General features: G+C 43.0%; 4 protein-coding genes across 12 annotated transcripts in view; all 4 read right to left on the bottom strand.

Annotated features, from left to right (window-relative positions):
* Nucleotides 1-2,286, bottom strand: part of PXK (PX domain containing serine/threonine kinase like) — a 35,031-nt gene extending 32,745 nt beyond the window's left edge. For all 8 annotated transcript variants that reach the window (XM_015641076.3, XM_015641078.3, XM_015641081.2 and 5 more), the window contains exon 1: nucleotides 2,066-2,286. In XM_015641076.3, the coding sequence (XP_015496562.1) occupies nucleotides 2,066-2,167 (102 nt within the window). In that variant the 5' untranslated portion in view covers nucleotides 2,168-2,286. The remainder of the gene's footprint in view (nucleotides 1-2,065) is intronic.
* A 1,940-nt stretch (nucleotides 2,287-4,226) lies between these two features.
* Nucleotides 4,227-4,918, bottom strand: HTD2 (hydroxyacyl-thioester dehydratase type 2). The gene has a single exon (XM_033517347.1). It carries the CDS (start codon nucleotides 4,870-4,872, stop codon nucleotides 4,345-4,347), a length of 528 nt encoding a protein of 175 aa, XP_033373238.1. The 5' UTR covers nucleotides 4,873-4,918; the 3' UTR covers nucleotides 4,227-4,344.
* Nucleotides 4,227-7,433, bottom strand: RPP14 (ribonuclease P/MRP subunit p14). Its single transcript, XM_015641039.2, has 5 exons — nucleotides 7,318-7,433; nucleotides 7,112-7,196; nucleotides 6,257-6,333; nucleotides 5,586-5,664; nucleotides 4,227-4,951 (listed from the first exon to the last, which is right to left on the bottom strand). The coding sequence occupies exons 1-5, from the start codon at nucleotides 7,386-7,388 to the stop codon at nucleotides 4,895-4,897; spliced, it is 369 nt and encodes a 122-aa protein (XP_015496525.1). The 5' UTR covers nucleotides 7,389-7,433; the 3' UTR covers nucleotides 4,227-4,894.
* A 1,327-nt stretch (nucleotides 7,434-8,760) lies between these two features.
* The window catches only part of PRKAR2A (protein kinase cAMP-dependent type II regulatory subunit alpha), a 59,669-nt gene continuing 46,010 nt past the window's right edge, over nucleotides 8,761-22,419 (bottom strand). For both annotated transcript variants that reach the window (XM_015641037.1, XM_033517346.1), the window contains 6 exons: nucleotides 21,161-21,314; nucleotides 18,598-18,699; nucleotides 16,733-16,807; nucleotides 14,261-14,326; nucleotides 13,395-13,533; nucleotides 8,761-12,910 (listed from right to left, as the gene is read on the bottom strand). In XM_015641037.1, coding sequence (XP_015496523.1) covers nucleotides 12,777-12,910; nucleotides 13,395-13,533; nucleotides 14,261-14,326; nucleotides 16,733-16,807; nucleotides 18,598-18,699; nucleotides 21,161-21,314 — 670 coding nt within the window. In that variant the 3' untranslated portion in view covers nucleotides 8,761-12,776. The remainder of the gene's footprint in view (nucleotides 12,911-13,394; nucleotides 13,534-14,260; nucleotides 14,327-16,732; nucleotides 16,808-18,597; nucleotides 18,700-21,160; nucleotides 21,315-22,419) is intronic.

Genomic DNA, 22,419 nt, shown 5'->3' with positions numbered 1-22,419 from the left:
TTCTTCAGCTTATTTTGAATCAGAAAAGTTCAAATCAGGGACAGCATCACCCACCAATAAACAAACTATTCAGACACCAGGGACATAAAATGAAGTATCCAAAATGACAGAATAGTCCACTTATATCAAATAAGAAACCAAGTCTCTGTTAATGGCTTCCTGTATTTTGTTAGCCCACACTGCCTCTATATAAACCATCTGTGCTACACACACTTCAAGCCATCTTTCAGCTATCAACAGGGCTTCTGCAGTAAAACAAACAATTACTAATAGATGTATCTTAGAGACAGATTTTAAATCAAAAGGCATGGTGCTCCAGCATTCTGTTATTAAGAAAAGATCAGAACAAAACAGGAGAGAATTTTTCTGCACACCCATTAGTAACAGAATACAGAGATGAAAGATGGGGGGGTGGGGGGGAAACATTTGTTATCGCACTCCCTCAGACAAGATGACACAAGAAAAGAGTCTGGATTGAGAAAGTTCTTCCAAGTGATCATTCTAAAAGAATTTTGTGACTTTTTCTTTTCTAACCAGAATCATGCAAACCAAAGGAAAGAACACAAAACACTATTGTCATTTGCACTTACAAAAAAGCATAATAAGGAAACAAGTTACCAATGAAACTTAATCTGGTCTACTAACTGGGGAGTATTAGGAGTTACACAACTTCTCACAGGACTTGGCACACCCAATCCTTCAGCTATTTAAACAGGTAAAAGACATCAGATATGCCAGGAAATAAACCTCTCTACTCCTACTTATAAGAAAAGGAGTCGCAACAATTGAGAGCCACAGCCTACAAGATTCACAAGACCTACTAGACAATTCCTCACAGGTAACTTCTGTTCAGAGAAAGACTGGAACATCAGTACATGTGAGTTCCTCAGACAAAAAATAAACCACTTCTTAGGCGTGAATTATTTATATGAAGAGTATTTAATAAGACAATCTGTAGATTAGTTGTATACCCCATGGTGAACCTATGGTTATTTTCATTCAGGTTAAGGGTATGCAACAGATGCAAGGAACCAGGAAGCGATCCACAATGCAGGAATGAGAACTATGTAAGGTGTATAAGGAAACCCTCTCTCTATTTAAAGCTGCTGCTGAGGTACTTCTGGCCTCCTCTCCAGCAACCCTGCTCTCAACTAAATGTCAGAGATGACAGCCAGTTCTGTGATTCACACTACTGCTTGGTCATACCATAATGAAACCCAGTTTTTAAAGTGGAAAATAACTGTAAACAGGACATTATAGAACGTGGATTGTTACTGCATGCTCAAAGTCAGTTCCTATGGAACCACTGTGCATGTGTCCGAGGCATCCCAAAAGAACTAATCTGTGACACCCAAGTCACGGCAGGGCTTGTTCTCTGAGTGCCCCCGCTCCCCACAGCAAAGAAGAGGGGCTGGGGCTGCGGGGTCTCTGCAGCTTCACCGCCTCCGCTCAGCCACTCGGCAGGACCCGGAGGCAAATGCAGCCCATTCACGTGTAACTTCATCACAGCCACCGAAACGCGGCAGCCAGAGCCCGTCTCTGCTCCAAAGGCTGCAATACCCCGAGGAAAGCAGGAATTACAGTCACTCACAGGGCCTCGCTCGGAGCGGACGCGAGACAGCGCGAACCCCGCAGTGGCCGCCCCCGCAGACCCCGGCGGTCCTTGCCGGGGGTGCTGCCGCTGCCCCGGGAACCCCGCGGGCAGAGAGGGGGGCGAGGAAGCCGAACGACCCTCGGCTCCAAGCGGCGGCGGCGGCACCGCCGCATCCCACCGAGGGGCTCCGGGCCGCTGCAACCCGCGCTGCGAGGTCGCGGCCCCGCTGCCTCCCGCACCGCTTCCCCACGCCCCCACCCAGCCCGCGGTGCCCCGGCGCACCTCCCGCCACCCCCGGCCCCGCTGCCGCGGGCTCAGCGCAGGCCCCCGCCCAGCCCCGCTCCCGCCGTGCCCCGGCCGGCCCCGCGGACCCCGAGCACCCCCCGGAGCCCCCCGTTACCGGCTCCCTCCGTTCCCTCCCCCGCCCCGGCCGCTCCCGCCTGCCCCCGCGGCCCGGCCTGCCCCGCTCACCGTGTGCGAGTGCAGGCTCTGGCTCGCCTCGATCTGCGCTGTCAGCGGCACCGTGTCGTCCAGCAGCACCTTGCCGGCCGGCGGCTTCTCCATGAAGGCCATAGCGGAGCTGGGAGCGGAGAACCGGCGCCGCCAACCCGCTTCCCGGGGCAGCTCCCGGCGCGGCCGCCGCTGTCAACACGGCAGCGCCACCGCCGCCGCGGGGCCTTAGCGCCGCCGCCGTCACCGCCCGCCACCAGGGGGCGCCGCGGCCGCCGCTCCGCGCGGGTCCCGCCCCGGGAGCGATGGGGGACACGGCCGGGATGGGGGACACGGAGCAATGGGGGACACGGAGCAATGGGGGACACGGCCGGGATGGGGGACACGAGGAGGCTCGTCTCCGCGGGCAATAACGGGGAAAGGGGCTGGAGCGGAGGCCATGAGTGCAGGCGAGTCGCCCCGTCGCCCAAGTCTTCCGCGCCCGGTGCTCCCGGTGGCACCGACAGTGGCAGTAGCAGCTGCAGGTCCGGGGGAATCAGCCCCGAGACACTGCTGGTTTTCCCAGACAGACCGGGAAAACTATAAAGGCTGATACACTTGCTGCTCTTTACCTTCGGGGGTGTTTTGTATAATAATAATAATCAGAATAGCCTGTATATTTTACTCAGTTTCTAGAATTTAGGGTTTAGAGTTGATCCTTTGTGGATCAAGTGGTTTCTGGTTTGGTTGTTTTTCAAAATAGAGATTTAAATTTGTTAACGATTGAGTTCCTCAGCATGACTTTGACTGCACCAGCATAAGAAACTTTCTATTAGAATATTACTTTGAGCTTCAGAACCTACAAGTTTGACACCTGTCTGCATTTCCTCTTTTTACACCATACACAGGAATTATTCTCACTTAGGGTGCTGTAGGAATAAACATGGAGGAAAATGGGCTATGTTTCTGTGATTCAGCAGCCAGGCTGGAGCAGCAACCCAAACTCCCCAAACTACTTCTGCAGTGTCCCAGGAGATCGGGCACAGATCTGATTCCTTTTGTTAATAGGCCTTAACAAGACAAGTTCCCACCTGGAGAAACAGGTGAACAAGGAGCAGGGTAAGGACGGGGCCTGCTTCGATGAAATGCTTTGTCCAGCAAAAGCCAGTGACAGGCAGTGACCCGAGGCAGAAGGAAAGGAAATGGGAAGTGAAACAGCTCCTACAGACAAGAGATAAGGAAACCTCTTCCTAATTACTGCTTCCAAGTTGCAAACAGGCCAAACTCCAAGTTTTGGAAAGAGAAGGCATGAAATCAAACACCTGAAATATTACCCTTCTTCTCTGCTCCAGTGTGACTTAATACCTGGGGTTAGAGTGCAGCACACTCAGGCAGTGCAGCTGTTTTACCAGTAGCGTTCATCACAAGTTGAGGAGAAACTCTCTTTTCATAGCAGACAACTTCTGAGGTTATTTGCAGTCAAGATAAGTTTCAAACACCTTTCTGCTGCAGAGGAGGGGATAACAGACGCTTTGCTATAAAGTCATGAGCCACCAACTGCAAACCTTACTCCTGATGGCCTCAATCATTCCTGAAAAAAGTTTCTTAGTGTATAATAATCTTATGCCAGTACTAACATAATTTAACTCAGATGATTTATTTATTAATTTGCCAAAAGTCTACACTACCAAGGTACTTTGAATGGACAAAATCCATGTTCACACACTCAAGCAAGGAGAGAGAAGCCATATAGTCAGTACTCAAATCATCTGCCCTTGCTTGTCTTGCCCTCGGGAGCAAGTACAAGTGTACTTACTGTACTTGTACTTGCTGTACACACAACACATCTTGCAGTACCTGTGTGTCAGTACCTCCACTTCTGTTCCACTTTTAAACACAGCACTGTCCCCTCCCCTGGTGCTTGTTGGCAATACAGCTGCTTTGTACAGAAGGAACAAGTTTTAACTGAACTTTGCTGGTGAGGACTGTGATTTTACCAGAAAGAATAACCTCAGTGTGAGCCCCACCAGTCCAAGCTTCCCACTGTGGCAGCACAAAGGCTTGTCTAAATGTGCCACTTTGTCACAGCAAGTGCCTAGTTCTGTTGGTTTCACCTTAGCAGTGAAACCCATCACAATGAAAAAAGGAAAAGTTCTACTTTTAATGCAGTTCTAATAAGGTTAAATTTGTGCACTTTCAGACATTTTGAAAGGTTTTTGTTGCGAATTTACTAGTTTAAGTGATGTCACATAAAAAGAGAGTCAAAACCAAGTGTACATTGGTTCTGGCCTTTATACTGAAGTTGCACATGATGAACAGCCTTAACTCTCTGGCACCATGACTTTCACCATCCCTTCCATTACAGTTTTTCCACTTTCTCTGACCTGACATGACACAGAAATGTGTGCAACAGAACCCTTCAGTCGTTTCACTTCTGCTGCAGCTGTGACTTCTTCACCAACATACAAAGGAGCTGGAAAACGAATCTCCTGGGAAAGAAATATACATCCTTGACCAGGCATTTTTGTACCCAGAACTGCAGAAATAAGTCCATTGATGAGAACTCCATGGACAACAGTTCTCCCAAACCTAGACTTCTTTGCAAACTCTTCATTTAAATGCAAAGGATTTGTGTCACCTGTTAAACAAGAAAAAGTAACTACATCATTCTGTGTAAAAGCCTTGCTAAGTTCAGCTTTGTCTCCAACTTTTATGTGCAAATTCTGAAATACGGGATGTCCAAGCAGCGAGTTGATAAACGTTGGCTTTGTCAAGGCTTTTTGTTGGAAAATCCCTCCAGAAATTCCACGCCTGAAGGGCTGCAACATTTCCAGGAACTTCTCCAGCATGCAGCCGAACCAACAACTGCATTCAGTCCAAGACTAATTCTCTACTGTTGCCAGATAACGCAAGTAGAAATGGAGATGTCTAGTTTGGGGAAAGAAAAAACAGACAAGAACTGAACAACTAAAGCCTCAAAAAACCCCATAATCAAATGCTCTTAAAGATGAAAATACTTCCATTTTCCTTTTACATGAAAGATTAAAAATTTAGAGATATGCCTGAGCAGACTTTTGTCTAGCCATGGCTTCAGAAACAAAAAATTCTCATAACTCACTTTATTAAACAGCATCCTCTGGAAAAAAATAAGGTCTGGAAGTGCATGTCCATATATTCATTATTAAACAAAGTCAGTTGACAGTAATCATTAGAAAGGCAAAAAGTAGGATAGGGGAAATAAAACCTGGACCAAGATGTGGGTCATGAAGAACATTTGCCAGAAATTATTCTCTTGCAGATGTATTAATGACATCAAGACTTGTCACTGGACTGAAACCATAAAGTAATGAGACAGCCACTATTGTCACATTGTACAAGACTCATTTTAAGATGAGAACTGCTCAAACACGGGCCCACACACCCGCACTGAAAGGCACTTAATTCCCAAACCAAGGCATTTTTACATCTAGGCCATCTTTCTATGAAAAGACCTAGGCAGCATGCCAAGCTTAGAACCAGAGCTGACACCTGGGGGAAGGCACCCAGCCCCACAGGGCTTTACCTGCAGCACCCGGAAGGCACACCTCCTGTTCTGGTAGAAGCCCAGTAAGGTTAGAGCACTCCACAGCTTGACAAGGCCACTAAATAAAAAGAAAACAAAATACATTAATAAAATTTGGGGGTTTCTGTTTTCGTGCAGCATAGACATCTCAAACAGAAAGCATGTTATGCAAAGAGTAATGAACCCTTAAGAGTTTAACAGCAGGTAATTTCACTAAAGAGTTCTAGTAACAAAACTGTATCTTGAAGGATTATTTCAGTGGCTGCAGTCTCTTGTCTTTGACACAGAGAGATGTACTGCAACTTCAAGTTCACTTTACCAGCACTGTTCTTGTTCTCTGTGTGCATTTAAGCTCGTTCTTCACCTAAATCACCTGCAGTTGTCACCATTTAGAGTAACCATTCTCATCTTTATTACAGAAAGACATTTAAAGTCACTACTTCAGTTATGCTTACTTCCCATCTTAAAACCATTAAAATCACTCTGGTTTAAAGCGGGAATTATGTATTGATGCACAAGGTTACCAAGACTCAGTAATTATTTTCTGCATGCTGTATGCAAGTATCTGCAAGTTAGGCTTAATTCTTCAAAGGCCATTTTTAGTTTAATAGTTCTATTTTCTTACAAAAAATACTTTCATGGCATGGAAGCATGTCCTGACTGCATCTTACCTACTAATTACTCTTAATATGGCAGACAGAGTTTTTTCTTCATATGTTAAGACATCAACAGGCAAAGCTGCTCCAACCTATGAAAAAAAATGTTATTTAGTATCACCCTATATTCTTATCATGGTTTAGAAGCAACTGATTTCACCCCCATCATTAAAGGTGTTATAGTTACACTCAAATCTTAGAGAAGCGTTTCAATTACAATGCTGGGCTTTAAACAGCACCCTTCTTCTCAGAGTCCTTTAGAAGCCACTTTATTTTTTTTCCACATTACAGCCAGAGAAACACAGACCAAGAGGTGATGTGACCGGCTTAAAGTCAGCCAGCAACAGAGTAAACAGAGTGAAAACAGTATTGTGGACTCTCCCATCCACAAAGTTCCCTTCCCATAGTTCTCTTTTTAAAACCTCTCTACAGCAAAAGCATCAATACCACATATTCTAAAAACAAGTATCAAAGAATGGTTTGAGCTGGATGAACTTAGAGAGTTCACCCAGTTCCAGCTCCGCTGCCATGCTCAGCGATGCCTTCCACTAGACCAGGCTGCTCCAAGCCCGGCCCAACCTGAGCTAGGGACGGCTGAAGCCACTTGGCTACGGGCACTGAACTGAACCGCACAGCTTCGCTAGGGGCAGGTCAGAACTGGAGCTGGCGAGCGGGTAACCGGCTACCGGCGAGTCAAACCCAGAGCATTTACCCTGCCTGGCCTGCTCCTTCGGCCCCGCTCGGCCACCGCTCTGCAGCCAGAGCGGCTGTTCCAGGGGACAACAACCCGCTCCCGCAAGGTTCTCCCGGCCCAACCCGGAGCGGCCAGCCGAGGCCAGACCCCAATCCCGGTCCCGATGCTGGTCCCACCTCTCCGTGCAGCTCCCTCAGCGCTGTCACCACGAGTTGCTTGAACTGCGCGGCGTTGGGCCGGGCCCCGCCGTCGGCCAGCTCCCTGCGGGAAGGAGAGCGCAGGGGGTCAGGAGAGCTCTGTTGGAGGCTCAGGTTAGGGTTAGGGGGTTCGGGTTTAGGGGGTTCGGGTTAGGGGGTTCGGGGGTCCCGGGGGTGTCGCTCACAGGCGCACGCGCAGATAGTGATGCTCGGCCGCGCGCCGCAGCACGCGCCGCTCGAACTCGGCCGCCGCCATTCCCCGCCCCGCCGGGCCGCGCGCGCCGCCCACCCGCCCCTTCTACGGCGGCCGCGCGGGGTCGTTGTCGCCATGGCAACCGCGCGGCGCCTCCTGCGCGCCAGCGGCACGGGCCCCGCCCTCGGGCCCTGCCCACGGAGGAGAGCGAGAGCAGTGTTGGAGTCTGAGACGAATCTCTAGGAAGCTGCGGGCACAGTGTTCCGAAATGCTGTACGCAAGCTTTTAGCTTCGACAAGGCAAACGCGGAGCGCTGCACCACAAACGTGCTGTTGGAGGCGGGCACGCAGAGATGCTCCTCCGTTTGTATTCCAAGCAAATGTGTTAGTCCCGGTGCAGCTCCTGGTGAAGGTGCCGCCTGGCACTAGGTTACCAACACTGAGGAGATTCTGCTGCCCCAGCCTCGGTTTTGCAAGGACACACAGCTGAAACAAATTTGAGAAGTGCGCAGAACGAGGCCGAGGCCTGTCTTTGCACCTTACCAGCCAACAGCTAATTGAGATGATAAAATAACACAACTTTAGTATCTTGTACCTGCTCTAAAGATTGGCATGAAATGTATCCTTACCACAGAAACAGCTGAAAGGATGGAAGTATGTTTTTGCTCCGCTGAAATAATTAAACATCCACAAAAGAACTTCACAGAATCTTCCTTCTTTTACCAGGTTTATCCAGGAATTAGCATCAACCCCAGCACGGTAACACTGCAGTAGCCCAATGTGCATATTGTGCTTGACTCCAGGCGAGAGACACCTTTTGCCTGCACCTTCACACAGCTCAGTCTGTGCAAAGGTCCTGTATTATTCCAGCAGAGCTTTCTCATGCTTCTTACCACCACAATCCACCTGAACTCCACTCCTGGGTTGACTTAGAAATGGTACATAAACTGCTGAATGTTCAGAAATAAAACTTCAGCAAAAGCAAATATCATTTCACATGTACCAAAGTAATTTTCAGATTGTTAGCTAGGTTAAAGAAAAGCAGTTTGCCACATAAAATTCAGTAGGCTAACAAGATATCTTCAGAAATAGTGTTTACCCTGGGAACTGAGAACCAATTATTGCCGTGCTCAATAAATCAGTTCCATGATAATTTGGCAGACTTATCAGAGCAGCCAGTTTTATTTGGACTAACAATACCTACAGAAGTTAGTATTATTTTTAAGATATTAGTAAAATTTCATCACCAAGCAGCAAAACTTGGAAGTCAGGTGCTGTATAGAATCTCTTTTTGTTACTGCAGTAGGGCAAGTGCTGGTCTCCATGAGGCTCTGGTAAGAGGAACTCACTTGGACATTCCAAGCGTGTCCAGGGAGCTGCTGTAAGGCTGGGGGTTGTGGCAGCTGCAGCGAGTCAATAACGAGCACACACAGGACTGTACAGGAAGGCTGGACACAACAGGTCAGTTTTTTATTAACCAAAAGTGAAGCTGAACCCCAGAGTGGTTTAACTTGTTAAAACCATATGTATATATGGCAGATATTTTTCTTTCATGTTCAACACTACAGTGCAAGAACCCAACTTTGCAGCTGTTCATCCTTTGAGAATCAAGTAGTAAAATGAATTAAAATAAGGGTCCCTCAATGAATCAATTTTTTTAAAAAAACAAAAACATTTAACTCAAAAGAACAGACCAATTTTAAGAACTGTCTTATTAAATTCTCCCAAGTGAAAGACCTTTAAAAGCACTTGGAGCCTTGAGGTAGCAACTTTATGCAGAATTTAATTCCCCTCCTGCCCCACAGAGGAAAATTAGTAGCGCATTATTAGCTCCAGCCAGCTAAGCTGCGTTGAGTGTCTCCTGTGAGGTGACTTTCTCTTGCCTCTTGAAATAGCAGTGTAGTGCTGCAGAGCGCCAGGAGGAAATCCACAGGGAAGGCCTCTTGAAATAAAATTTATGGTTTGAAAAAAGTTTAAATGATCAGCAACAACTGTAACAACAAAAATTACCTGAAGTGAAAAAACCCAACGTGTTTGTATTTTGGCAAGACTGGTTTACAAATACAAGAACAAGAGTCTGCTTTCAGCCAATGGAAAAGAAAGAATGGAAGTGACATTCAAAGGGGTTTTGGGGGTTTTTTTGCCCTCTGTGCAAAATTGCACTTTGTTTTTAAAGTTTTAAGTTTTGCACTTCTGTTTCTAAGAAGAGAGCACTTCTGCTCTTTGTTTTTTTTTAACATTTTCAAACCTGTGCTGTGACATTAGACAGAAATACCAAGTGCCAGGATATTTAACCACTGAAAGCTCCTCTCACTGACTTCACAACAATCACAAGCAGGGAATCACAAACAGGAGATTTGTCTTCCTCTAAGCCTCAAAAACAGGATCCTCTGTGCCCACTTTGCTGCTGAGTTGTTTTATTAAAAGTAAATATCTCTTTAGTGCTGATTTCAGAAACTCAGTAGCAGATTAACTGAACACTGAGCAGTAACAAAACACCTGGGATTACCCTCTGCAACAAGTGCAATAAACAGAGTGCAAAGGAACGAGCTGAGATGTAGGGATGGGGCAGATGGTCACAAACAGGTGCTGCAGTCGCTCCCTGAACTCGGTATCAGCACTTGCACATGGCCCAGTTTTGCTCTCTGCTGGTGCTCTAACCAGATTCCTGGCAATACTGAGCATCTTACTAAAGCTTCTTTCATTACCTTCATACTCCAAAACTGTACAAACAGGTTGGTTAAACTAGACCAAACTAATCAGGCACATTGCACAGTACAGTTCTTAAATGGATGAGCCTTCTGAGCAGCTCATTCTCTTTCAGCTCGAAGTCAGCTGCCTCTCTACACCACAGAATGATGCTGCACACACCCTGGATGCAGGATGGCATTGCCCAGTATGCCATTGCTCCAGGGAGCCCAGAGAACAGTAAAACTTCAAAAGCTTGATTTTTTTCATACGAGATCCCAATCTTTTGATTTTATATGCTTGTATTTTCATTTGACTTTTAGAAGCCATCAAATCCTGCCTTCCAGGCAGAAATATCTCAAGAATCTGACATCAGCCTTGCCTGGGTTTCAGTTAAGCTTTGGAACAACTGCCTGTGTTGAGGTTACAGTCCTGTCCTGCACAGAACCAAAGGCATTAAGAACCAGAGTCCATCTGTAAGGCAGCCCAACCTGCCAGGCTCCTCTAGATAAATGAGAGGATATTCTGCCTGGGAGCAACAAAGGCCAGCTGGTGATTATTCACAGCAAGTTTCTCTTTAGCTCATATGACAGTTTAGGCAGCACAGAAACTCAGGCTGGCTCAGAGACCAGTTCATGTTTGGCTCACAGGACAGTCACAAGCTGGCTTCAGAAACTCTCTTTGTCATGGAGCCCAAAGTATTTTAAAGTTATATCTGCTATCACTGCAAGGAACTGATGAGTGGGGTTTTTTTAATTTTTTTTTCTTCTTTTTTTTTGTTTTTGTTTTTGTGGTTGTTTTGGTTTGGATTTTGTTTGGTTTCTTAAATTCTGTGATGAAAACTATTATTTTTGTCTTTGGTGTTAAACCTTGGAAGCATGAGTGAAAGGTACCTGCTGCTTCTTTGTCTGTAATTTATGACAAAGAAACAGCCCAGGAAAGCAAGTGAAATGCACTGTTCTAAAATACATGCAGTTAGAACAGCCACTAGACATCACGACCAGGACTTTAATAATATGGAAACACCAAGTTCAGTGGTGTCCATTACAAATAATTTGCATTATATAAAAATATGACTGCAATTACAGTAACTGGACAACAGCCATTCAAACTTATCAACTTTCCATCTTACTCATATTGCAGGAAATGGGAGGAGCTCATCCACTATGGGGAAAAACTGTCCAGAAATCAACTTAAGAGTTGCTGCTAAGCATCTCATGCCTTAGAGAAATGTCCACTGTGATATCTAAAAGCAGGAATTCAAGATTAGCATCCTTCCATTCTTGCTTACATGGCCATGAATAAAAATAACAAGTTCTGTTACACTAGTATTCACAATTAAAATTTTATAACCCCATACAACACCAGTATGTTTTGCATAAGCTGTGGAAGAATGCAAATTCAAAGGGTCACTAGATTTATTACTTCCAAATTCAATGTCTTAATATATATATTCTGTTTGTACACAATAAAAATGTCCTTCTTATGGTCTGATTCTTATTTAGATAATACCCTGATAAAATCTCAGCCATATGCCAATTAAGGTCCTTAAAGCTATAGAAACAGATTCTACCTAATAAATGCTGCAAATTTAACAGGTATTTTAGATAAACATCATTAGCTTAGTTATCACCTAAACCAAAAAGACTCCTCAAACACACCAACTGCGTAGTTAGCAAAGACATTTGCTTTACTAAGTCAAATGTTGCCAACTTTTGAAAAGTTTAGCAAATCAATGTGGTATTTGGAAGCATTCAAGTGTCTAATGAAGTTAAAATACTGTGAAATGTTAGGACTAGGGGAAGCTCCTGTAAACAAGTACAGAAGTAGTCTTCATTTAAATTACAAAACATTCACCTCCTTAAAAAGCTTTAAAACTTACCCAGTCAACAACTGCACCCTGGGAAATGTAGCAGTATAAAGGATCTCTGTAAGCAAGAGAAGGTCATATATTGTGATCTCACCACCATAAAATGTACTCAGTGTCAGGAAAAAGGAGCATATTTGGGGAGATGACAATTATGACACTTTCAGGCCATTTGATCTGAACCACTGCACTTTGTTGGACAGCATAGAGTAAACCAATTTTCTTTGCTGCTCAGAAAACACTTAAAATATGTTTTCTGTATCTGGTTGCTAAGCAGACTCTCCCATGTCCCCAGCTCCGTTTACTTGGTTTAAAGAGCTCTCTATATTTATTACCTGCTGCTTTCAGCAGGTGGACCAAAACTTCAGTGCCATCTTATTCATTGGATCCATTGATACTTTAACTTCAAACCCAGATGCTACAATTAAAAGCAAATTTGATATTGTATAAGGAAAGCATCAGATGAAGGTAATCAGCCCATAAAGGCTTGTATTCCACAGGCTGCCTCTGCAGAACAGGCAACCTCCCACTACAAAATCTGAAGGGACAATTTATCCCAACAGTAACACCCAGAAGGAAGGAGGCTTCTATGTCTTGTACACTTTGGGTTTCGTATCAGGCACTTGAACTGTTGGACAGACGCCATTCTGAACCAAGTAAGTGAACATAGGGTTAGAATCATCTTTAATCTAGGTCTAATAATGAAGTATCAGCAGCAAAGTGGAGGCAGGGAGGAGTGAGCAATCCATCTGTGCTGAGACTTGTTTATGGTTTCTAAAATGCCCAAGAAAACAGCAGCAGTAACTGTTCCATAGTGTCCGTTGTCCTTGTGAGTTGTGTTGCTGATAGGAGGCTTTTCTGTGTCTTGAACTAAGAAGGCATTGAGGTACCCTGTGCCTAATTCCCTGGATCCATCAGGTCCATGCTAGAGCCAAACATTGCCACCAGTTGCTCCTCGTAATGTGTTATATTCCTCTTCATAATGTCCATGCAGGGTCCAAGCAACCTCTCAAATGCTTGCACATCCATGACTGTAATGGAACAGAGGTGAAAACAAGACCATTTGTCAAAAAGGACACCAAATACCAATCTGGTTTTTGAACTCAGAACCCAGACCTTCAATTCAACCCACTTAGGGCTGAGGCTTCAAAAGAAATCATGTTTCTGATTTCTCTCTGTACTGTTATTTGAAGAAACAAGATTAATGAAATACAAACCTCATCTCAAGGATAAATACAGAAGCCAAATACACCCTACAGTAGTATTAAAAGATGACCTGAAGGCTATGTGTAACAAACAAGTACAGGCCACACACACAGAAAACAGAAAATCTGCTATGAGGAAGCAGCAGTGCTTCTCCAGCTTCCTGTTCCACTCCAGTCCATGCTCCTGGCTTCTGGAATCTGCCAGTTACCAAAAGGTTGCTGGGTTTTGAATGGCTGCTCATTCAAGTAGGGTCCATGAGACAAGCAAAGAACAGAAAAGGATGACTAGAAACACAGATCATCTGCTTACCTAAACATTTGACCTCCCCAACAGCATAGGCAGAGGCTGCTCTGGGTTTGTTGGTAACAAGTGCAAGCTCTCCAAAATACTGCCCTCTGTGACACCGGGCAATCTCCACTTCTTGATTTGCTTCTTTACTCGTCATAGTCTGTCAAACAGTGCAGTTTCATTATTTGCACACAGCTCTGTCCTGTACAAGGCTACAGTTAATCCCAGATACTCTGTGCAACAGCTCTTTGGTTCCACACCTTTAAACTAGCAACTCCCAAGTCATGGTAGAACACCCTGACACCGCGTTCAGTTGGAACTTTGGTAAGAAAAACTTGTCCCAGCCCACAGGTTTTGACATGGGCAGGTATCTACTGCTACAGCTTTGGGAACTGCTGTTATGTGGCCTAACACAGGCTTTATCATGCACCACACGCTGCTCCCCTGGCTGCTTCAGGCTGTACAGAGATCTGTTCAATTGCCAACATCTAGTATGTCACTAAAGATAACAGACCACACATTTTGCAATGTGCAATCTTCTATAATCAGGGAAGAAAAGTTTCATCTCCACCCTTAAGGCCAGGGAAAGTGCATCAGGGAGGGAAGGGATGGGTTGCAGCTGAGCTCCGGGCTGTCTCAGTCACATATCAAGTTAGTCTGCAGAGCAGCAAACAGGAGCAAAAGACTTTTGCACTTTAGTAACAGGACTTCTGTCTGCTTCAGAAGAGGTAAGGGGGTTTACAACCTACATCACAAGAATAATGATGATCAATATCATAAAATAATATATTAAAATAACTCAGGGTGGGTTTTTTCACATCTCTTGTATTAATCAATCAAATCAGTGATTGATTAATACAAAGCCTATTCACTCAATTTGAACTCACCTTGCTTTTAATCAAGATTTTTACTTCTCCAGATTCTACAATGTAGAAACAGTCTGCTTTGTCACCCTGTGAAGAAGAAAAGATAAAATAGTTATTTTATTTTTTTTTACTTGACTGTGAAAGTATGCATATATGGTATGTATATGCATTCACTTTGAACTAGGCCTTCTTCAGAAATTTGCTAGAATTGACAAACTCTCAGATTCTTAACATTAAAAAGTGACTCGTTGGGTAATACACCAGAGAAGCCACAGGGAAGGAAGTATTAGTGCACATCATTCACTAAGAGGGCAGGAGGAAAGGAAAACACAAAAGAGATTAATGATATACAGCAAAATCACTTAAATGCAAATCTTCTGATCCTAATGGAAGTAAGCAATAGTTAGTGAAATTAAGCAGAACACAGAATTTTCAAAAGTAAATTTTAATAAAACAGGGATTTAGCGACTGTGTTTCTTCCAGGAGGAAGAAGGTGCCATTAAACTCTCCATGACCCCGCTTGAGCAGAGGGGTTGGACAGGGTGGCTTCCAGGGGTCCCTTCCAACCTCAACTATTCTGTCATCCTGTGAGAGCGTCTACAACATTTTTCACATCTCTCTCAACCTCATCATGTTTAAAATCTTCAAGTGATCCCAGCTTACACCAAGAGCTTCACCAGCACTTCATAATTTTAAAGTTTTATCTGTGATAGAAAGGATGCTTCCTCTCTGTATTTGCCCATGGGCCTGGCATAGGGCTGGAAGTCAGAGTGGATATCTGCAACATGCCTCCTGCTACAAACCAAAAGCAAACGGACTAAAGGCTTCAGGGAGACAAAGGCTGGAAAAGGAACTGATAAGGGAAGGAGAACAGCTCAGCAGAAAAACCTGAAACAAAGTGAGGAGAGAGAGAAATATCAGATTAAGTCAAGTGGTCAAGGAGATGAATGTGGTGGGAAGGATGGAGAGAAATGGTTATAACTTGAGTATGAAACATGGGCTGGGATAAGATGATGTAAGATTTAAACGTGGAGTTCGAGAAGGAATTAGGCCTTTAGCTAAGCTTCCTGGGGATGGTCATAAGCCATCCAGTGCAAACTTTTCATTCACCATTGCCAACCAACACAGCATGAACTAATGCTCTATGCTAACTTCTGAAAGAGTAACTGCTGAAAGAGTACTTTATTTCTAAGAAGAATGGAAACAAACTGAGTGGGAGACACCCTTATAACACTACTAACAATTTTCAAGTGCTTTCAAGCTTACTGCCCTTAAATGAAGGGTCAAATTCCAGAAAGGTAATTAAAATTTAAAATTACTCACAAGGGAAAAGAGGTCCCTGGTATTCATGCAACTGCTGTAATGTAAGAGTTATCTTTTCCAAGCACAGAATTTCATCATCCGTAGCAGTGTACTACCATCACCCAGACCTATCCAAACTATTAATCCTCCTTTTAAGGATAATTACATCTTTGTCCTTAATTCAGTTATTAAAAAAGAATAAAACTAACTGTGTAATTGGATCACTAATGGTATGAATTCCCAGTTTCAAGACCGATTTATAAGCTCTGATTTTGCTCTAAGTTCAGTTTTCGCAGGGTCTTAAGCAAAAAGAATTTCAACTTAAAAAACTGAGGGTATTTTTGGAGTGAAATAATTTGACAGTTATCAGCAAACTTGTTTCCTCTATTCTGACATTATCTGACATTCAAGATAATTTAGATCAATTATTCAGGACACTATTAAGGAGTTGTATTCTGTCTACACAATAACAACGTTGTAACCAAAAATCTGCAGTTTTGGGTAAGCCTTTCTTACATTAACTTCTGCTTGAACTAGAGCACTTTTACAACACAGCAACCACAAATTCGATGCAGAATTCCAGTGTTCCATCTGTAACTGCTCCAAAAAGTTCTGTCACAGCCAAAAAAAAAAATAAAAAAAATAAAAATATCAAACAGCTATAGCTTGAGTTCATCCAACTTCATGTTCCACCACCTTGGCCTTGATCTACTGCAGCATTCACCAACCACTAAAGGATGTCAACTGAAGCCAGACCACCAAAATACCTCAGGAAAGCACAAGAAAAAAACAGTGGTTTCAATTAATCCTGACAATTTCTTAGAGCTCGTGACTCCTTGTTTAATTTGATCACAGGGGCCTAGGCAAACTCTAGATGGGGGATTTCATGGAAAACTGCATAGACATTTAATTTCAGCTTCTAAAGGCATACTCATCTTGAATCCTTGCAACGACTACTTATAAAACATAGATGAGAGAAGAAATACCAAGAAGCTAAAGTAATAAAATTAATTTACAGCAAAGCACATACTGTTCATTCCCCAAACATTCAAGAAGTGGTTAAATAAATTAGAAATATTAAAAGAATAAATGCCAAGTTGGCCCAAGTGATAGAATTTTGCAAATCAATTCCAAACAGAAAAAACAAGCAGAGAAAGGAGAATGATAAAGAGAAGTTAAGATTTCAAGTACCTGAGAAATTATACGCTCCCCATCTTGATACACCTTCTCTCCTATAACATCCACTATCTTCATTCGCTCTGATGCCTAGAACAAAGAGGAAAATTAAATATAATAATCAATTCTAGCTCATCTCTATGAACTCTCCTGCATCATTATGACCCCTCCTGAAATGAACAGACATTTACTAGACACACAAACACACAATTTATAAATATAGCCCCAAAATGACATTGTTGTAGTACTGCAACATAGGTCTTAAGACTACCGTAATTAATGAGGAAATAAAATTGCCTAGTGTCCTATCCCTGTGCTTGTCTTACCACTCAAGTTAAAAAATATCTGGTTGGTTTAGAGCAAATACCTGATTTTGGCTGGTTTAGACAGGGGAAAAAAATCACTTTAAGATTCAGTTGAAATTTGAAGATAACACTCCAAAAAATATTAAAAACTTCCTAAGAGCAAACCTTAATGAGAAATACCAGCAAAACATTTAAGAAATGTTTTAACCACTATATATGTAAATGTGTGTGGAAGGAATTGTGTCTAAGAACTCATTCCTAGAGTGAAGAGGAAGGTGACGTGACAAGGACAAGAGCTGTGAACCTTGAGCAGGCCCTGCAGTGGGAGGAGGCAGCACCTGGCATGCCAGGAAACATGCCTGAGTCTTCATAAACAGGAAGGGAGAAATGAGTTACCCCGTGTTTCCCATCACCCATTTAGAACTCCACAAAACTATTTCATTGCTTCAGAGCAGCACAAAAAATCATACCAAGAAAGGAAGAAAATCCTAACAGTTAAAATTCAGCAGATGATTCAGTTGTAATCAATCCATTCATTCCCCAAATGCACCTTCATCTTGCCTATGTTTGAGAAATCAAATTCTGGTCCATGCGTGATTCAACTGCAATGTGTCATGCAAAAAGCCATCCAGTGCTAATGAGTTATTTTTCTGTATCTTTAAATATTTGAGTCATTTCTGTGCTCAAAAAAAGTCACATTGATGGAACCAGTTTAAGGCAGGCACTGAGAGAGAAGGTGTTGTGTAATTTACCCCTTCACAGCTACAACATATAGCCAAAATAATACATAGGAGAGATTGTTGTTTACACCTAATGACCCTTTGCAATATTGTAATTTTCTCCCAAAGGGATTAAGAGCTCAAATACTAAAGATTAATGCTGGAACATATTTTTTTATTATAAGAAAAGTTAAATTATGGCTCAAGGCAAAGACAGACTAATGCAAAAGCAGGTTGGTCAGTTCCAAAAGCCCTCTGACAATACAGGGTGAATCAACAGAACTGACAATTTCCACGCTGTTCCTAAATTCAGGCACCACACCCCGCAACAGGACAATGTCATTGTGTTCCCAGATAGAGTGCTTCCCTTCAGTACTTTAACTCCTGAATATTAAGTTATGTTTAAAGCAAGACTGCCATAGCCCTTACCTTTGTGTCAAATTTAAAACCATTCCTGGCTGATAAAGGCCAAATATCCCAGTAACTGTGTCCTTACTTCAATATCACACCCTCACAGGAAAACACAACTCTGACTACCAAACTGCATTTTGATACCTGTTCCTGGATACATGTTGGTGGCTTTTTGTTTTGTGGGTTTTTTTGCATAAAGAACCTTTAAAAAAATCAGATTGAGATAAAAATCAGCAAATCGCTACTGTGAATAAAAGATCTGGGGGAAAAAAAACCCCAAAAGTATTTCAGCAATGCAAATTAATTTGTGTAGTGTATGTGATACAAAAGCTGCACTTAATATTTTGTTCTAAACAAAAACAACAGATTTCTGATTTAGCAGGAACACTGACTGGAGCTACTACTAATGCAAGAATTTGATGTATATGTCTCTGAGAGGTTTTACCTCCAAGGATTTAAGAAGGGGCACAGACTCAATAAATAATTCATACGTCTTCCTCTTCTTTGCGTTGTTTTTCAGTATAATTCTTCTGAACGTCACTCGATCCTGCAAGAAACAGCACAGAGAAATACATTATTCCTCTTCACTGAAATGCTCCCTGTTTCAAAAACTGACAAACGTGAACGAGTGTTTACAGCAAACGCCAGGGCTGAAAAAGCAGCTGCTAAAGTGATACCACATCCACCACAACGGTGACTCAACAGCTCGCATTAGAGTATTTCTGGCAATAACAAATTAAAAAACAGGGAGCTGTAAGACCTCATCCTTCTCCGACACCCATTTAGGGATTCAATTTTTATTCTATCTTACGCTGCTTTTACGGGTTGAGTTTTGGGGTTTTGTTTGCCCGTTTGCCAATACATCTTTCATGCGGGCAAAATCCCCTCCCGGCGCTGCCAGGGGAGGCCACGGGGAGGCGCTGCGGGCCCGGCGCTGCCGGCGGGCGGCACACGCCGAGCGGAGCCGCTGCAGCTCGGCCTGCAGCACCGGGGGCCGGCAAGTGTAAAAGTCAAGCAGAAATTTGGTCAGGAAAACGGTGAAGAAGCAGAAACATCCTGAGACACACGCCTCCGGTTCCCAAAACCATCAGCCGGCACCTAAGCAGCAGCATTTTGAGGTGAAGAGGTATTTTCAAGAGGATGTTTTTAAGGGATGCAGGCTGCAAATACCTGTAACAAGGACTAACAGAGGTGATACCAATGGAACATCAAAGTTGAAGGATGAGGAAGATGAAAGGCAGAATGGTGTTACTGTTACCCAAAGACTAAAAAAGAGATAACGCATAAGGGATTTTTCTGTTTTTAAAGGAATTGTTCAGTGCTAAAAGTGAAATGTTTGTGTTCAGAGAAGCAGAAAGAACAGAAACTGTGGGGGGGGAATGTAAAAGTATAAAAACTCAGAATTTACCTGCTTGAGAGTATCATTGAGGGAGGAGAAGTAGCAATATTTGAACAAAAAAAAAGCTGAGTTGTGAAGGCAGCTTGTGTGATCATGAGGTTTCCCCCAGACACATTTAGCAGCAAAAGCTGAGGACATTTCCCTCCTCCAGAAGGGAACCACTGTGATAACTGCTTTGTGCCTAAGCCTTCCAGATTTCTGTTGGCCTAAGCCTGCAATGCAGCAGGAGTAATCCACACTTCCCAAATGGCAGATAACCAAAGAGCTTAAGCAATGACTTCTGCATACTAATAACAATGTTTAAATTACATCAGGGACAAAATAGTACAACAAAACATGGCAACAAACAGAGTAACTACAAGAAATAACTGAAGTTTGAGAGGAAAATACAGTCTCAGTTAATAAAATGTTCAAGGACAGATGATTAGCAAGAGGTCCCTGTTCATCTACACCTTGCTAATTAATTGAATATAATCACACAGAAACTAAATCCAAAATTAACCCAATTCGTGCAGTTCTTTTCGAAGGCAAACTGGAACAAAGAACCATCTTCTCATTTTCTTCCTTTTATGAATGAGCTCAGTTTGTAGCTAGCTGCTTTGTTCTGTCTTCCCCCAGAAATGAGATTCTGACATTATTCCCTGGTAATTTACCAAACTCTTTTCTTTCACCTCACAAATAAAAGGGAAATCAGATCTCCCAGCAAGCGCTGAGATTGCATAAACAGCCATGTGCAGCAGCTTATCAGTCCTACAATCAAGGTCACAACACAGAACCAGCCCCCAGCAATAGTTGCTGAGGAGCCCAGGGCACAGAGGCAGCACACAACATTTGTGGCTTCAAAGGCTCCCTTGACCGCACAATCCACTTATTATGCCAACCCTCACAGATGAGTAAGAGAGCACTGGGAAAATAACCCCATCCAAATAGTGCAGAGACAAGAACTAAAAAAGGAAACTAATGGCTACAGCTTCACATTCAGCACTGCTGGTCTAGAGACAAAGCAACACCATCATTTAGATTGGTATCCCATAGGTCATGATCACCTGAGAACCTCTTCCAAGGTTTACTGAACCTTGCCGTAAGAATGACAGTTTATTGTGAAGGAAAACAAAGTTTTGGGCAATTTTCTGACCTCTTCAAATCACTAATACCCTCAAGAAAATATTTAACACATTCCCATTCCCTTACGAGACAAAATGGTAGGAAGGTGAGTTGATGAAGAAACATCATGAAAATGAAAATGAAGAACATCACTTAGATATTATTTCCACCTCCCAAAAAAATAAGTGCTTTAATGCCTCCACTGTCCTCTGCAGGATGAAAACAAAACCAGGACAACTTTTCTTCACCCCTAACAAAAGCCCCAATTACAGTAAAAGCAAAGCTATAAAGGGACAGATTGAACTAGTTGATACAGTTTTTACAGACAAGTTGTTCCAGAAAGTCAGCCAAAAAGATTTGCACAATGGATCTATCATGCCAGGAGATGAGATGACAGATCCTGATAAAATACCTATGAGCAGAGGAGCCATATCAAGAGACGCTCTGGACACAGTGAGGTACTGCTTAAAATAATATGCATATGAGAGCAACTTCCTTTCCTTACCAGTCCCCAAAGGGCTCCTTCTGTTGTGGCAACAATGGTGGCAGCTCTAGGAGTGTTGTACATCAATGCCAGCTCCCCAAAACTGCCGTGATTATCGTAGCGGCCCACACAGCGAGACTGGTTGTCTTTTGCTACAACAATATCATACAATCCTCTGGAAAACAACGGAATAAACACTTTTTATTAGAAAACATCCCAGTACAAATCTTGAAAACAGCTTTTTGCTGTTATACAAATAGTCCTTTTATTGCTGTGCGAGATGGAACAACTTGAGCTTTCCAACTGCCTGATTCTCAACTTTTTTCAGTTTTTTTTAGACTTCTATCTACACTATTTTCACAATAATTGTCTTTTACTAAAGCATTTTACTTCTGATAGACATGGGCAGGATCTATTTGGTTTCCTCTGCACAATATTTTGACATTGCTGTTCTGGCCAGAGTGACAAGTAGTTTCATCATTTTTAACAGTGACATTTCACAGCATGTGTGTTACTCAGTGAGGCCTCTTTAAAATGACTCAGATCCATCTCTACCCATTTTCTCAGTGCCAGCATTGCTGCAGGACCTTTGGGACACACTCAATCCAGCTGCTCACCTGCTACTATGGGTTTGTTTCAAGTCCAGCTTCATATCATAACCCCAGGATGCTCTAAACCCACTGATACCTAGCCAAGATCTCTGAATAGATCAAGAGTATATGTCCAGCCACCAGCAATCTCCTTGCACTTTGCTCATACCCAGCAGTAACTTGTTTAAATTCAAAAGGCCTCCTGTACCCTGTTAGCCATGAGGCACGCTTAAAATCAAGTTAAGAAAACAGTATTCCAGAATTTACAAAGAATCAAAACATTGATGAAGTGCAGGTACAAATTCAGCAAGTCAGAAGTCAAGACACAAATCTTGACTGTATCAACTGTATCAGTATCCAACTGCACCACAGGAACTGCCTATTGAAAAAAAAGCTGTGCAGAGAAAGGTAGCCCTTTTAAAGTCAAACAACTGCAACACCTTCAGGACTGTCATGCTTGGGGCTTTAAAGAATAATTTAAAAATACAATTGGAACAGGCTTGATTAATTCTTAGCTATGGCAACAGAGATTGTTCAGGGACTACCCATTGGCCTAAGACACTTCACAAAATATATCATGTGCAGGAGAAAAGCAGGTAGGGAACAACCTCCTGGCTTTAAGCAGCTGAATACATGTATAATTTTCCAGACGAGTTGATATGTTTGTCAGATGAAATGGTTATTATATCC

The sequence above is a fragment of the Parus major genome, chromosome 12 (assembly GCF_001522545.3).
Source record: "Parus major isolate Abel chromosome 12, Parus_major1.1, whole genome shotgun sequence".
Taxonomy (NCBI): domain Eukaryota; kingdom Metazoa; phylum Chordata; class Aves; order Passeriformes; family Paridae; genus Parus; species Parus major.
The sequence above is the reverse complement of the archived record's forward strand: the minus strand, read 5'-3'. Positions and strand labels throughout refer to the sequence as shown.

Bases quoted from the DNA above. Each gene is read 5' to 3' on its own strand.
- HTD2 (XM_033517347.1), bottom strand. From the start codon at position 4,872: ATGCTGGAGAAGTTCCTGGAAATGTTGCAGCCCTTCAGGCGTGGAATT.
- RPP14 (XM_015641039.2), bottom strand. From the start codon at position 7,388: ATGGCGGCGGCCGAGTTCGAGCGGCGCGTGCTGCGGCGCGCGGCCGAG. The intron at 5,665-6,256 runs GTAAGATGCAGT...CTTTTTATTTAG, and splicing joins ATATTAAGAGTAATTAGTAG to TGGCCTTGTCAAGCTGTGGA. The intron at 4,952-5,585 runs GTAAAGCCCTGT...TCCCCAAACTAG, and splicing joins GTGCCTTCCGGGTGCTGCAG to ACATCTCCATTTCTACTTGC.